At 59.3% G+C, this 14,503-nt stretch overlaps 9 protein-coding genes across 9 annotated transcripts; 3 read left to right on the top strand and 6 right to left on the bottom strand.

Annotated features, from left to right (window-relative positions):
* Positions 1-206: 206 nt before the first annotated feature.
* On the bottom strand, positions 207-755 carry THITE_27175 (uncharacterized protein; the record flags this gene model as incomplete). Its single annotated transcript, XM_003650079.1, has 2 exons — positions 207-437; positions 498-755. Coding segments are annotated over 2 exons (489 nt in total), but the record flags the coding sequence as incomplete, so codon positions are not given.
* Positions 756-1,112: 357 nt separating this feature from the next.
* On the bottom strand, positions 1,113-1,598 carry THITE_2085304 (uncharacterized protein; the record flags this gene model as incomplete). Its single annotated transcript, XM_003650080.1, has 1 exon — positions 1,113-1,598. The coding sequence occupies one exon, from the start codon at positions 1,596-1,598 to the stop codon at positions 1,113-1,115; it is 486 nt and encodes a 161-aa protein (XP_003650128.1).
* Positions 1,599-2,182: 584 nt separating this feature from the next.
* Positions 2,183-3,991, bottom strand: THITE_123328 (uncharacterized protein; the record flags this gene model as incomplete). The annotated part of the gene is made up of 4 exons (XM_003650081.1): positions 2,183-2,660; positions 2,728-3,223; positions 3,319-3,739; positions 3,830-3,991. The coding sequence occupies 4 exons, from the start codon at positions 3,989-3,991 to the stop codon at positions 2,183-2,185; spliced, it is 1,557 nt and encodes a 518-aa protein (XP_003650129.1).
* A 524-nt stretch (positions 3,992-4,515) lies between these two features.
* On the bottom strand, positions 4,516-5,740 carry THITE_2109392 (uncharacterized protein). The gene is made up of 3 exons (XM_003650082.1): positions 5,193-5,740; positions 4,766-5,118; positions 4,516-4,698 (listed from the first exon to the last, which is right to left on the bottom strand). The coding sequence occupies exons 1-3, from the start codon at positions 5,629-5,631 to the stop codon at positions 4,639-4,641; spliced, it is 852 nt and encodes a 283-aa protein (XP_003650130.1). The 5' UTR covers positions 5,632-5,740; the 3' UTR covers positions 4,516-4,638.
* A 2,376-nt stretch (positions 5,741-8,116) lies between these two features.
* THITE_157712 (uncharacterized protein) lies at positions 8,117-8,413 on the top strand (the record flags this gene model as incomplete). The annotated part of the gene is made up of 2 exons (XM_003650083.1): positions 8,117-8,224; positions 8,285-8,413. The coding sequence occupies 2 exons, from the start codon at positions 8,117-8,119 to the stop codon at positions 8,411-8,413; spliced, it is 237 nt and encodes a 78-aa protein (XP_003650131.1).
* A 619-nt stretch (positions 8,414-9,032) lies between these two features.
* Positions 9,033-10,481, bottom strand: THITE_2126245 (uncharacterized protein; the record flags this gene model as incomplete). The annotated part of the gene is made up of 1 exon (XM_003650084.1): positions 9,033-10,481. The coding sequence occupies one exon, from the start codon at positions 10,479-10,481 to the stop codon at positions 9,033-9,035; it is 1,449 nt and encodes a 482-aa protein (XP_003650132.1).
* Positions 10,482-11,472: 991 nt separating this feature from the next.
* Positions 11,473-12,080, top strand: THITE_2109394 (uncharacterized protein). The gene has a single exon (XM_003650085.1). It carries the CDS (start codon positions 11,563-11,565, stop codon positions 12,028-12,030), a length of 468 nt encoding a protein of 155 aa, XP_003650133.1. The 5' UTR covers positions 11,473-11,562; the 3' UTR covers positions 12,031-12,080.
* A 49-nt stretch (positions 12,081-12,129) lies between these two features.
* THITE_2085309 (uncharacterized protein) lies at positions 12,130-12,453 on the bottom strand (the record flags this gene model as incomplete). The annotated part of the gene is made up of 1 exon (XM_003650086.1): positions 12,130-12,453. The coding sequence occupies one exon, from the start codon at positions 12,451-12,453 to the stop codon at positions 12,130-12,132; it is 324 nt and encodes a 107-aa protein (XP_003650134.1).
* A 454-nt stretch (positions 12,454-12,907) lies between these two features.
* THITE_2109396 (uncharacterized protein) lies at positions 12,908-13,989 on the top strand. The gene has a single exon (XM_003650087.1). The coding sequence runs from the start codon at positions 13,088-13,090 to the stop codon at positions 13,361-13,363; it is 276 nt and encodes a 91-aa protein (XP_003650135.1). The 5' UTR covers positions 12,908-13,087; the 3' UTR covers positions 13,364-13,989.
* The last annotated feature ends 514 nt before the right edge of the window (positions 13,990-14,503 follow it).

Consider the following 14,503-nt stretch of genomic DNA (forward strand, 5'->3'; position numbering starts at 1 on the left):
CCCACGAGGTTCTGGGAATGTTCAGGACGAGAGGACTTAAAATTCTAACCTGCCAAACCTGGAATGGTGCCACAGACCTGGCCGCGCCGTGATTTTCTGCGGGAAAGGTTTCCCGTAAGCGCACCCCCGGACTGACCAGGCCAAGGGCACCCTCGTCAATCTACCCCCTACTCCCTCTCTCTCCTCCTCAGAACATCCAGAACCAGCTCCCGCTGCCCTTCATACGCAAACACAATCTCCCTCCCCTCGCACCTGCCCGCCTGCACCTCTTCCCCCGTCGCCCAAACCGCGTCCTGATGCTCCCGCTCATCCAGCCGCACCGGGGGCGGTAGCTTCTCATCCCCGTCGTCCTCCGCGAGAAGCACCAAAAACGTAATCTTCCGCCAGTTGCTTCCACCGCCGCCAGGGAACTCGATCGTGTCCAGCACGTCCGCGACCTCGGCCGCGCCCGCCACCCCGTCCTGCGGCGGCCCGTCCAGCAGCCCGTCCGGCGGCACGTCCGGCAGCGGTAGAGGCAGCGGCAGCGCCAGCCCCGTCTCCTCGCGCACCTCGCGGCACAGCGCGTGCAGCACGGTCGCGTCGGCGCCCGCGTCGACCTGCCCGCCGGGACACTCCCACTTGAGCGGGAAGCCGTCGTGCGCGGCGCGCTGGATCAGGAGCGCGCGGCCCGTCGGCGCGTGGATGATGAGCGCGCTCACCACCAGGTTGGTGAGGTGCGGGTGGGTGGCGAGGTAAGCGGCTGGGGGGACGTTGTAGGGGATGAGCGAGGGGGGGATGGCGGCGGTGGTGGGGGGAGGAGTCATGGTGGCGTTGGTGGGAGGGTTCGATTTGTCAGGTAGGCAGATTGGGGGTAAACACTGATCGAACAGTCCAAATAACACTGGAGAGAACGCTTGTGTCGTGGTTGCGTGTGATAGTTCCTCGTGAGTTGATTCTTGCTCTTTCAGAATCGGCGGCCTGATCATTCAACTAAGACTGAAATTTTGACACGCTACCTGAGTCTCGCTTGACCTTAAATACCCCAAGACTACCTAACCAGTCCGTATCCGCCTTGCCGCGTCATGCCCGTAAGGCAGCCACGCCTGCAAAGCTTCTGCCTAATATTCTGGACGTCAAACCCGAACTTGATACACGGGGAACGGCGTGTCCTCTTCTTTCAGCTCGAAGGCACAAATCCCACCCGCCGAACACAGCCCGCTCAGGTTATCCCCGACCGCAAAACTGGCTGTGCCGACGAATTGCGAGTGCTGCTTGTCGAGCTCGAATCGCAGCTTGAAGTCCGTGGTTGGCGATGCGCTTGTGGAGTTGGATTCGAGCATCTCAAAGGTCCATTTCCCCCCAGGGACCTCGGAGCAAGCGTTGGTTATGTTGTATGGCACCGTGTCATACGTCCACTTGCCAATGCAGTTCGTCGGCGACACCGTGCTGTCGTTGGGGTCCGCGATGGTGATGTTGATGACGCTGTACAGCGAACTGCCGGGCCGACCTGGGGGTGAAAACGTGGTGAGGTACGAGATCTCCCACGGTTTGGGAGAACCGGCTGCTACCACGGAGTGAGCGAGACCGATAAGTGCGGCGGCAGAGAGGTTGAGCCGCATTTTGAGGGGATTCTTCGCGCTATAGTCTTTGGCTTTTGAATTGTCCGCAGTGTTGAACCGGACTCAGGCGGGCGCCGGATCTGGGAGCTTCAGCGCCTTAAGATTTCCTGTGAGGTTACATCTTTCAAATTCCAAGGAAACGTTGCCGATGAGACAGAGCCGCCATTAACCTCCGAGCTTACTCCCTGGAGTTTGGCAAATACGATGACCGCTTCTAAGAATAGACCTGGTTTCGGGGTGCTCAGCGCGTTCTGCCTGCCGAAGTCTTGCGGCTAAACTGCAGTGCGACACCACTGACCCGGGCCGCAAGGACTTGGCTATGAAGAAGACGCCTTGGGACCCGAGCTGAATGTCGGCCGCATTTTACACGACGACACGTCTCTTGGACACCTGGTGCAAACACACAGAAAGAAGAAGCGGGCATTAGCCTCGCTAGCTGCAGCCCAGCAACACATACCTCATGCTATTGAACTCTCCCCGTCACTGCCGAATTACTGCTTAGACAAGCATCTTGGCCGTTTCCTGTGCACGGTTCCTATTTGCATGGTCTTATGCTCAAGATGTAATAGAAAAACTAACGCTTCTTACAGTTTGAATCCCCCAGGCATCAAAGTCTGGAAGACACCGCGAGGATCAAAATGTAGCGCAGTGGCCTTGAGGAACGCCAAGTTCGCCAAACCGTAGCTTGCCAGGGGATCCTGTGACTTGCCCGCGTGGTTGACATCGACATAAGGGTTAAACACGCCTCTGGCTTTGGCAGCTTCCATGATGTCGGCCAGCAGCTTGTCCGCGGCAGCCTGGACAATCTCATAATCCCCCGCGGAGCCGAAAGTGGCCGTCAAGACGGCCAGGATGAGGCCATGCGCGGGCACCCTAAGACCGAGGACGTTGCCTCCGTTCGCGTCACTCCGGGCCACTACGGCCGGGACGATGGGATCCAGGCTAAGCGACCACTGGATGCCTGACACATTCGCGACGCTGTTAGTGCTGGCTGTGTAGATGGCCCAGAGCTCCCGCAGCATCCCGAGGTCGTTCTCGAATGTTGTGGCAAAGGTGATCTCTCTGGAGAAGCTCGGATCAGCGATTACGTCTACTAGAGCGCCCCCACTGGACATTGTAAAGTACTTACTGGAACCCATTTGGTGATTCCTTTGCCTGTGCGACCGAGAAATCCGCCAGCGTCGTGACCGACGTGTTGTTCAGGAGCTGCCCCGCCATGGTCGCAAAGGGCTGGAAGATTGGTGGGTTGACGACGGGCTGCGCATAGGCGTACGTATTGGTGAGTAAGGGACCGGAGGCGGGAGTGAAGGCGTAGTTTACGGTGAGGCCGGCATTGAGGTCGTAGTTTGTATTGGCCGTGAAGGAGTACAAGGTCTGTGTCTGTGCCTCGAGCGCTGAAGCCGAGAAGTATGCCTCTCCGGCCCACATAGGGCCGAGCGGGAACGTTTTGAAGGTAAACTCTGTCACGATGCCAAAGTTGTTACCGCCGCCCCTTAAGGCGCGCCAGAGGTTGGGGTTTGTTCTTGGGGAGGCTGTGACGATGTTCCCATTCGCCAGGACGACCTCGAACTGCACCACATTGTCGCAAGCAAAGCCCACCTTTGGGGCAAAGAAACCAAACCCGCCTTCCAACGACAAGAGCATCAGTTCGGGTTAAGCGTCCACGGCTGGGGCGGGGATGGGGGCGAAAAGGGGGTGGGGATATGGATCAGCGACTTACCACCAAGACTTGAGCCCCCAACGCCGACTGTCGCGTGTCGAGCGCCCGGCGCGGCCAGCCCCAGAGGAGAGAGTCGCGCATAGACAGCGCCCCAAGATGCTCCGCCACCGACCTTGACCTTCTTGTTGTCCGAAGACACGGTGACGGCGCTGAGGCCGCCGAGGTCGATGGTGACGCCGTCGTCGATATTCGCAATCCCGGCAATGGCGCCGTGGCCGCCCCCACGCACGGCAAACTTGCACGCCCGCGGGACTAGCACCTTCAGCGCGGCCGAGACATCGCTGGCCGAGCTGGGCGAGACGATGCATCGCGGGGCGATCTCGGACTCTTGTTGCGACCAATACGAGGATATCGATGCATTGTACGCATTGGAGCTGGGGAACGAGACTTTCGACCCGAGAGTGGACGCTAGGACGTCGCACTGCGCAAGACCGGGCCGACACGGGCGGTGAGCTTCAAGGTCATCAAGCGACCGGTGTCATCAGGGAAGTATAGGAGAATGTAAACCCACACAAGTCGGGCGATTCCACGGGCCACCGGAGGTTGATGATGTTGGTGTTGGAGACAGAGAGGAGGAGGCCGACGACGCAGGGCGAGTGACACAAGAAGCTAGGGCGCCGGAGAGAGGCACCAGCAGGACAATGCGAAGCCACGTCCAGGCCGGCGTGTCCATCATGCTGGTGGTAGACATTGGGTAGGGCGTGTGCTCTCACGCTGCTTGAGTGTTTCGTGAACCAGCGGCCATGTTTTCCGCGTTAAATGCCTCCTGAGAGGCAGAAGGAATGGCATCCATGTGTCTGATGTGGGACCATACCCAGGCATGGTCTACGAACCAGCCACTGGCAAACACAAGCCTGCCTCATCCTGCGTTCCCAGGGTTGAAGCCGGGCCATCCGAATGGGATTGCTAATTTGAAGGTCATCGGCGCGTTCTGGGCCCCGTGGCGTGCCTGAACCCAAGACACAGACAAACTCCCATCGGAATAATCTGCGAAGGCCTCGGGTGCAAGAGAGCAGACTCCAAGGACATGGGCACGTACGATCGGTTTGTCTACCTCAATTACGCGGCACCCTGGCAGGATCCCATTACCAGCTACGGGGAGGAGGCAGTGGGGAGGGTGCGGAAGGCGCGCCGGCGCGTGGATCCCAAGGGCGTGATCACGCGTCAGGTTCCTGGGGGGTTCAAGATCCCCGGGATGATGGAGCAAGAAGATCTGAGGGCGTTTGATTCATGTGAATGGCCGTCTATCTTATCCCTTTTCCACGCCTGTCTCGCGGCGCTCTTCGGTGTGGATTTGAATTACGTAAATGGTACACGCCGTCACTGAGCTAGGCTCTTGGAGAGCTCATCAAGGCCCTGACCGTTCCTCATCATGCCGTCCTAATTGGAGACACCCGTTAGCAGCCTAGTGGCTTGCGCGGGGCGAGTTGTTTAAGGAAGCACTTACCAACACCCACGTCGGCAGCCACCTGGACAGGAACTTGACAGCTCCGCTGTTCGCCCCTTTCCACACGTGGGCAGGCTTGGCTTTGCCGACGATATCCTCTACGATCGACTTGGCAAAGTCATCGACCGACCCGCCCTTGGGCCCGGCTTGGCCCTTCGCCCAGCGATTGATCGTGTCCCGAATTGCAGCGTATCGAGACGAGGGTGGCAAGACGACCTCGGGCTCGTTGGCGTGGAACGGCGTGGCCACAGTGCCGACCATGATGGTGACGACGGTGACATTGAAAGGGGACAGCTCGAGACGCAGCGTGTCGGAGAGCGAGTTCAGGGCGGCCTTGGAGGACGCGTATGCCCCTGCAGGACCAGTTCAGTAAGCATTGCGAAGCCTGAAAGTTGACATCTGAATCTTCTTTCTTTCGGGATCTTACCAATCCATGGCGTGTTCACAACTGCCCCAACGCTGCTGATGTTTACGATGCGTCCCTGGTTCGCAATCAGGAGGTCGGAGAATGCCTGGATGGTCCGGAGCGCGCCCCAGACGTTCGTGTCGTGGAGTCGCTGGGCATGGGCAATGTCCACGTCCAGAAGCGGCATCGTGTAGCCGCACCCGGCATTGTTGACGAGCACGTCCAAACCGCCCTTCTCGGCGACAGCCTTGGCGGCCTCCTTCACGGACTCGTCCGAAGACACATCGAGCTGGAGCGTCGTGACGTTCGGAAGCCCGGCCAGCTCGGCGGGGATCTTGGCTACTGTCCGGGCGGTGGCGAAGACGTGGTGGCCGTGGCCTGCAAGCTCGCGGGCAACAGCAGCGCCGATGCCGCCGGCCGAACAGCCCGTCACTAAGATGGTCTTCTTGGAGGTTGACATTACTGGCGACACCGACGAAGCAGAATTCGGGTGAAAAGCATGCCTGCGCTAGGTATAAGGAAAAGCGTAACTTCATGAAGAAAGGGCGCCGAAGGAGCGCGCGTCTTGCGCGTTGCATGAGGTGTGGGGCCCGCAAGCGGCCTTGCTTGGGGGCCATCCATGGTACAGGTACCTATGAAGGATGGACCCCCAGCGAATGCAGGATCACGCTATTTGTCGTGTAGGCAAGGGGGCTGGGCGCTGTATCCGCGATGAACTCTCGTGCATCTGTTGGTTAGATGAGAACAAGAAAACGTCCGCCTACAGACTCCATAGCAGACCTCTCGCTGTGTGTTTGCACTTTGCACCGACAGCGCGCAAGGACATTATATCCCAATTCGCTGACACAAGCAAACAAACTTTGCTCCAAAATGTCTCGTGCCTGGGACAGGACCAAGATTGTTGCGGTGTACATCCTCCCGTCGTCCTCCCAACCGCACGCTGTCTGATCCTGCGGGATTTGCCAGGGTCCGCTAGTCCATGGCCTTGAGTTCAATGCCCTGCAGTTGTTGTTGCTCGACTTCGCGAGAGTGCAGTGTAGTTGTTATGGTGCACCACCGCGGACCGCATGTGACGGTTCGTCGCGAGCCCTGCCTAAAAACAGGGGAAGAAACACCATCAGCTGACTGGGTGGCAATGCCGGCATGAAGGCACTGATAAACGTTGGCCACGGACGATGCTGGTTATTACGGTCACACCCGGGCTTCTAATCAGATTTATGATCCACCTGGTTACCTAGACTTAGAGTTAGGTGCACCGCACTCACATGAAGCCAAGAACACTTGATCTGCCGTGACGTCGCCGTTCGGAGCGTGGAGTTCACTTAAAACCCCGATGTCCCCCCATCTGGCCCTCCTACATCGGGTGGCCGCATTGGGTTTGCCGGGATTCTTGACGAGCCCCTCGTCGCTCGGCTCCGATCCATTCGTCCGTCGATGTCCGCTCTCGGAGGAGAAAACTTTTGGTGGTGTAGGAGGCAGGATGCCGATTGGGACGCCTGTGATTTAACTATCTCCTTCACGAATGAATCTTGAATGACGAAGGCCCCGCAGCAGTAGGCGTTATCCTCGAGCCCCATTGGTGTCAGACTCAGACCCTGCAAGGACACGCCTTGGCAATACCTCCGAAGCAAGGGTCCAGTATGTAAGGAGGTGTCATGTGTGTATCTACCTGTCTGCTTGGTAGGGAGTATGTATGCCGAGGGGCTACAAAACCGTCGATGTCACTCTGGACAGAAGACATTAGCCTATGGAGTACGCCGTGACCTGCAACAAGTATCTGTCATCTGTCTTGGCCGCCAATGGCCCTCCCCAAGTTGGCTTAAGTGCCATGGCATCCTTGCAGATCCGATCGCTTTCTGCGCTTGTGGACACGGGGGTGGGAGTTCTCGTCCACGGAGTACATGCCCCAAAAACCCGATTCTGCAAGACATAATCAGGGAACCCGGGGTCAGAACGCTATCAAGGACTCGGGCAGGCCTCGCCTGCAGGTGCGCGGGGACCTCGCTTAGCTGCGCTTCCCGCCCGCAAACGGCGATGAGGAGATGATGGCCGCATGCCTTGTTCTTTCTTCTCCAAGAACCCGACCTCCTTGCAGAGAGTTAAAGCGGGCCGCTTTCCTACAGGACTGCAGCATGCGCTGTTCTCGGCTTACCAGACACGGATGTGTGGCCCTTGTTTCCATCTTCCAGAAACACACCGCCTCGAGATTTCAGAAGTTGGTGTGGGGGAGTGCATCAGAATGCCGAGCATTTTTCAAAATGCGAGCCAACGCGGATCGGCTGCGGTCGGTCCGACGGTCCTACTCGACAAGAATGGGAATCCGAGCAGTAAGTTTGCGTGGCGGGCACAGCAGCCCCTTTCGGGCCGGGCCACAAGACCCGTCCCTTATATAGACCGGTGAGGATTTTATGTTTTCCGGCCATCAGTTTACCGAGTGGTTCGATGCCACACGCAGCCATAGGTCCGCGACGTTGTGGATACGACTCTGCCTTGCCCACCGCTCGTTGTCCGCTGCTCCCAGGTGGATTCTCGCCTGCTCCCCACCAGGATGTGCCCAACCAAGCCTCACAATGTGCTTTTCTCAAGTCTCCGTTGGATATCGGGTATCAACGGGTTGTCCTCAGCCACCTAAGCTTCCCTTGGGCCGCATTTCAAACGGTTGTTCGTCGGCATGCTGGTCGCTCCTCGGCTGTTGTCCATCCGCTTCTCACCGTTTCTGAGATCCCTCAAGGCGACAATCACCTCAAAGTCATCCACGTAGCTTATATAAAAATGACCGAAGGCATCCCCTTCCCCCCGGTGCTGCTAGTTTCATAAAATGACCAAAGGCATCTTCTTCACCACGGAGCTTCTAGTTTCCGTCACGCAGCCCTTCAAGCCCCCGACTGCACTCCCCGGGCCACGATACACCAGCAACGCTGCCTCCGACGTCTTGACTTCCGACGATGTCGGCGCCGTTCTTCAACACCGCCCCAGACACGGACCTCAGCCCTCCAGTAACGGGCTACTATCCTCGGTTGCCTACAGTTGGCGGGGGCCTTTGGACTGTTCCGGTGAGCTCTTGCCTAAGTGAACTCGGCAAACTTAGTCCTCAGACGGCTAATCATCACTAGCTTCCCGGCATCCGCTGCCCGACGTGTGCCGCGAATGGTGAAGAGGTCTGGGTTGTGCCAGGCCTGATCTGCCCAAAATGCCGCAGTCCGGCGCCCGCCGAAGAGCGCGAAGAGGACCAGGTCGACTAAATGCCGCGTTCGTTTCTTGCACGGTCGAGTGATCGGCGAATCAGCCACGGCGCCCTTTCGTGTCTTGTCGGTCCGGTGTCCCCCTGTGTTAAATCCAACGGTCGCTGATAGATCATATCGTGTCTTTCAAAGTTCGGCTTACGATTTGGTTATCACCTGACGCAGTTACCTGGTATGGGGCTCATGCATGGAAAGAATAGGGAGGGACTGCAAAGCAAGATGCTTGCTTCCCCGGGTCAGTCTTCTATTTGATTCGGTAAACTAAGTAAGCAGCTTCCATGCGCACGTTGCAACCTTACCTGCAGTTCTCGTGCATCTGCTGTCACGATTGCGTCAGGCAGCGGGGAGAGGACATCCTCGCTGCCGTGGTTGCTTGATTGGTGGAGAGTGTCATGTATGTGTCCAATGTTCGTCGAACACGCCGTTGCCAAGTTAGGGGGCATGCCAGCGTTTCGAATTTATCTCAGAGGCCAGCATGGAACGGGGTTCTCTTACACTACATGCGGGAAGAGCCGAGCGTTGGCGTGTGGTTAGTCACTCCCCCTTGGTTGAGAGTTGGAATGGCTTCGATCCAAGGGTGAGGATCGTTCTCTACCTTGCTACATCCTCTCTTCACTTTTCAGGCCGATACACAGGCGATTTGTCCCGAATCCTTGTTTTCATCTTCCCCATCCGACTCTCCCAAGACGACTTCGAGCGGTGTGCTCCCGTTGTGGCCCGCAGCAGTCAGGTCTGCCCCGGCCTCGACCAGCAAGCGCACAACATCGGCGTTGCCCGACTCGGCAGCCCAATGAAGCGGGGTTCGGCCGTACCCGTCCCTCACATCGACCCTGGCACCGCCCTCCAAGAGCACCTTGGTGCAAGCATAGCTGGCGTGAGCGAGATGCAGCGCAGAGACCGGATGCCGCGGGCCTTTGCTCGCGCCCCCGCGTGACGCCGCGCTCCTGTTCTTAGCTCTACCCCCCTGATTCCAGACCAGCCCGGCGCCATCAAACACGGCATCCACGTCCGCCCTGCCCTCCCTCACCAACACCTCCACACACTCGGGCCTGTCCGCCAGCACAGCAACATGCAGCGCCGTCTGCCCCGCACCCCCAACTTCCACTCCCCCGCCCCTACCCCTACCCTTATCCTCCCCCGCACCACCCGCCCCCGTCCCCGCTCCTCCTCCCGCACCACCCCGCCCGGACCCGGCCGGCAGCCTCCGATCGGCGTCGACGCCCCGCTCGACCACGAGAAAGCGCACCACCCCCGCCAGCCCGGCCGCGCACGCCATGCTGAGCACGCTCTCGCCCCGGCCGGTCGCGCGGTCGACGCGCGCCGCGTCCGCGTCCGCGCCGCAGCACTCGACCAGGAAGCGCACCATGGCGAGGTGGGCGCGCGGGCGCGCGCGCGCCGCCGGCGAGCGCACCAAGGCCATCAGCGGCGTCAGGCCGGCGGGGTTGGGCTGGTTGACCGGCAGTGGTGCGGGCGGGTTGGGGCTGCGGTTGTCGCTGCTGTCGCTGTGGTTGTGGGAGGGTATGAGGAGGTAGCGGGCTACCTTGTCGATGTCGAGGTTGGCGCAGGCGATGCAGAGGTCTGCTTGGAAGGGGAGGGAGGGGGGTGGCTGGGGAGGGGAGAAGAGGCGGGTGAGGGTGCTGAGGAGAGAGCCGGCGGCAGAGCGGGAGCGGGAGCGGCGGTGGGGGTTGCTACTGCTGCTGGGTTTGCGGTGGTGATGGTGGGGCGGGTTGGAGCCGGTGGTGCCGAAGGTCGTGAGCAGGGCTTTCGAGAGGGAGGAGATCTTGTGTGCAAGGAGCTCGTCTTGCAGTTGGTCTTCGGTCTGGACTTGGCCGCAGCGGCATGATGGCCCGTGAACGTGGATTGAGGGGAGCGAGCTGGTGGAACGGAAGAGTTGACGGCATTCGCTTTTGCTAAGGCGTTTGGGACGGGCGTGGGCGTAATGCCGGGGGGTTGCCCATGATGTCCTATCGGGGTGATCCTCGAAAACAACCCGGGAGGCGAGTGATGGGGAGTCGTCCCACACGTGGTGCCTGCGCACGCTGAGAGTAGTAAAGGTGAGGTCCGTCATCATTCATACGCCGTGGAGCGGATTAGGACCAAGTGGTTCTTGTTGATCAACACAACCTTGGTTCTGGGATCCTCTGCGATTCAGGGCCCTTCAGGGAGACGGACGTTGGCCCATTTAAAGCCCCCCTTCGGACGCCCGTTCAGCCCTACATTGGGCCAAGGCTGACCATAGCACTTTGGCATTGTTGCATTTTTGAGTCAGCCACAATGCCAAACCCGCTATGAGCTTGGCATTCACCGGTCGAAGGGCTGTGAGTCTTCGCTGTGGGCGATTCCCCGCGAGCTGAACACGCTAATGCCGCCCGAGACCCGCTTGGGAGCCGCAGTTCTGCACGCCCGCGGCGAGATCAACCCACTGCCACAAGGGGCAAGAGGCGCGAGATGCCAGACGCAAAATGCGATTTTCCGTTTATTGTGTCATCCAGGCGGCGGCAAGCGTCTGGCGTCGGCGAAACGCGAACACGTCATCTCGAGCCGAATTCCGTCCACTTGAACGTGAAACCAAAGAGCAGCTGGGAGACTGTGGGGGGGCTTCACCCTGCATCGGTCTTTTAGGCACTCCAGGGAGGTCTAGGAATCTTGACAACCATGACTCAAGAAAATGTGTGCTCAGCCGCTATGGAGGGCTTCGTCTTTTCCTCGGACGTCCGTGTATCCGCGTAAGCTGCAGATGTCGATCTGCGCCGCATCCGAAGTCTGTGCGGCAGCCAAGGGAGGAACGGTTGTCGTTTGCAAGCACCAGGTTAAAGTGGGTCCAGATGCCTGCAACACACACCCAATTTGAACAACAGTAGCCAACAGTAGCCAACAGTGGGCAACCATCGCCATCGAATTTGAAGCTGTAGATACTGCAAAAAAAGGCCCAAATAGCCATTTTCTGGTGTTTTCGAGTGCTTGTTGATGTTTTGATACTTCCTTTTTAGGCATCTCCTCTGTTGCGTATGTCGGGCCCGCTAAAACACCTTACGCAGGCGAGCAACGCCTGCATACTGCAATGCCTGCGATATCTACGATGTGCTTGCGATGGCCAGGTTAACTACAATATCTGCAACCGCTGTTGAGTATCCTAGGCGCCGACCGCTATGCCGAACCGCTATACGGACCGCTATACCGACCGCAGTTCGATATCCAGGGCGCAGACCGCCGTACCGACCGCCGTACCGACCGCCGTGCCGACCGCCGTGCCGACCGCCGTTCGATATCCAGGGCGCAGACCGTTGTACCGAACCGCTGTTCAATATCCTAGGTGCCAACCGCTATACCGACCGCCGTTCGATATCCTGGGTGCCGACCGCCGTACCGACCACCGTGCCGACCGCTGTACCGAACCGTTGTTCAATATCCTAGGTGCCGACCGCCGTGCCAACCGCTGTACCGACCGCCGTTCAATAACCAGGGCGCAGACCGCCATGCCGACCGCTATTCAATATCCTAGGTGCCGACCGTTGTGCCGAACCGCTGTTCAATATCCTGGGTGCCAACCGCCGTACCGACCGCCGTTCGATAACCAGGGCGCAGACCGCGGTGCCGACCGCTATTCAATATCCTAGGTGCCGACCGTTGTGCCGAACCGCTGTTCAATATCCTGGGTGCCAACCGCCGTACCGACCGCCGTTCGATAACCAGGGCGCAGACCGCGGTGCCGACCGCTATTCAATATCCTGGGTGCCGACCGCCGTGCCGACCGCCATACCGAACCGTTGCTCAATATCCTGGGTGCCGACCGTTGTGCCGAACCGTTGTTCAATATCCTGGGTGCCGACCGCCGTACCGACCGCCGTACCGAACGCCGTCCCGACCGCTACTGCAGTGCCCGCGATGCCCGCGATGCCCGCGATGCCCGCGATGCCCACGATGCCCACGATGCCCGCGATGCCCGCGATGCCCACGATGCCCACGATGCCCGCGATGCCCACGATGCCCGCAGTGCCAGCGATACAGCCACAATGCCACGGTGCCAGCGATACAGTCATGATGCCGCGGTGCCAGCGATGCCCGCGATGCCCACGATGCCCGCGATGCCCGCGGTGCCAGCGATACAGCCACAATGCCGCGGTGCCAGCGATGCCCGCAGTGCCAGCGATACAGCTATGATGCCGCGGTGCCAGCGATACCCACGGTGCCAGCGATACAGCCACAATGCCGCGGTGCCAGCGATACAGCCATGATGCCGCGGTGCCAGCGATGCCCGCAGTGCCAGCGATACAGCCACAATACCGCGGTGCCAGCGATACAGTCATGATGCCGCGGTGCCAGCGATGCCCGCGATGCCCACGATGCCCACGATGCCCGCGATGCCCACGATGCCCGCAGTGCCAGCGATACAGCCACAATGCCACGGTGCCAGCGATACAGTCATGATGCCGCGGTGCCAGCGATGCCCGCGATGCCCACGATGCCCGCAGTGCCAGCGATACAGCCACAATGCCGCGATGCCCACGATGCCCGCGATGCCCGCGATGCCCGCGATGCCCGCGATGCCCGCGATGCCCGCAGTGCCAGCGATACAGCCATGATGCCGCGGTGCCAGCGATACCCACGGTGCCAGCGATACCCACGGTGCCAGCGATACAGCCATGATGCCGCGGTGCCAGCGATACAGCCATGATGCCGCGGTGCCAGCGATGCCCGCGGTGCCAGCGATACAGCCACAATGCCGCGGTGCCAGCGATACCCGCGATGCCCACGATGCCCGCGATGCCCGCGATGCCCGCGATGCCCGCGATGCCCGCAGTGCCAGCGATACAGCCACAATGCCGCGATGCCCACGATGCCCGCGATGCCCGCGATGCCAGCGATACAGCCATGATGCCGCGGTGCCAGCGATGCCCGCGGTGCCAGCGATACAGCCACAATGCCACGGTGCCAGCGATACAGTCATGATGCCGCGATGCCCGCGATGCCCGCGATGCCCGCGATGCCCGCAGTGCCAGCGATACAGCCATGATGCCGCGGTGCCAGCGATGCCCGCAGTGCCAGCGATACAGCCACAATACCGCGGTGCCAGCGATACAGCTATAATGCCGCGGTGCCAGCGATATAGTCATAATGCCCGCGGTGCCAGCGATATAGCCACAATGCCGCGGTGCCAGTGATGCCCGCGATACAAGAAGGAAACGCTAAAAAAGGAAGTATCCAATCAATACGCTATCATCAGGATATTGCAAAATGCATCAAGAGCTTCGAATTCGTGCCCAATACAGTGATTCAAGCGGTTCCATGCCTATGTTGTGGTGGGCGTTGTTGTGGGCGTTGTTGTGGGCGTTGCTCGCCCGCGCAGTACGTGTAGCGCCTCCGACGTATGCAACAGAGGAGATGCCTAAAAAGGAAGTATCAAAACATCAACAGGCACTCGAAAACACCAGAAAATGGCCATTTGGGCCGTTTTTTGCAGTATCTACAGCTTCAAGATCGATGGCGATGGTTGCCCACTGTTGGCTACTGTTGTTCAAATTGGGGGTGTGTTGCAGGCCTCTGGACCCACTTTAACCTGGTGCTTGCAAGCGACAAGGAACCCGAGAGAGGACATTCGTTGCTAGCAAGGGATACTAGTTTTCAAGAACGGCTGCGTGGCCCATGAACACCACACGATAACCGAAGACAAAAAAGAACGATCATCGTGTTCGCCCATCAGGGACCTGCAATCGGTGCTCATCGATCTGGATTCACCATCCAGTTTTTTTGATAGCACGAGCCCACTACTCTTCACCTCACCACCTTCTCTTAGTTTACCTTGAGAATCCTAACATGCTGAGCGGCAACATGACCCTTGTGAGAACTGGCCTCAACGGCTGTCGCCAACCAGTGCAGGCAATCACCACGTGGCGACGTTCTTTCCGGGTTGGACCCTCGATACCCACTGCATGGTAGTCGCCGTCTGTCGAAGTAAAGGGGCAACTGTAGAGTGGCTAATCAAGATACAAAGCTATTGTGCTCATGGATAGACAACAGAAAGTTCCATCAGTATATTACCGTTGCACCTTCACCGTCCTGAAACTTGCAAGAGCTATTGGCCACCCAATG

Source organism: Thermothielavioides terrestris, chromosome 1 (genome assembly GCF_000226115.1).
Source record: "Thermothielavioides terrestris NRRL 8126 chromosome 1, complete sequence".
NCBI classification, from domain to species: domain Eukaryota; kingdom Fungi; phylum Ascomycota; class Sordariomycetes; order Sordariales; family Chaetomiaceae; genus Thermothielavioides; species Thermothielavioides terrestris.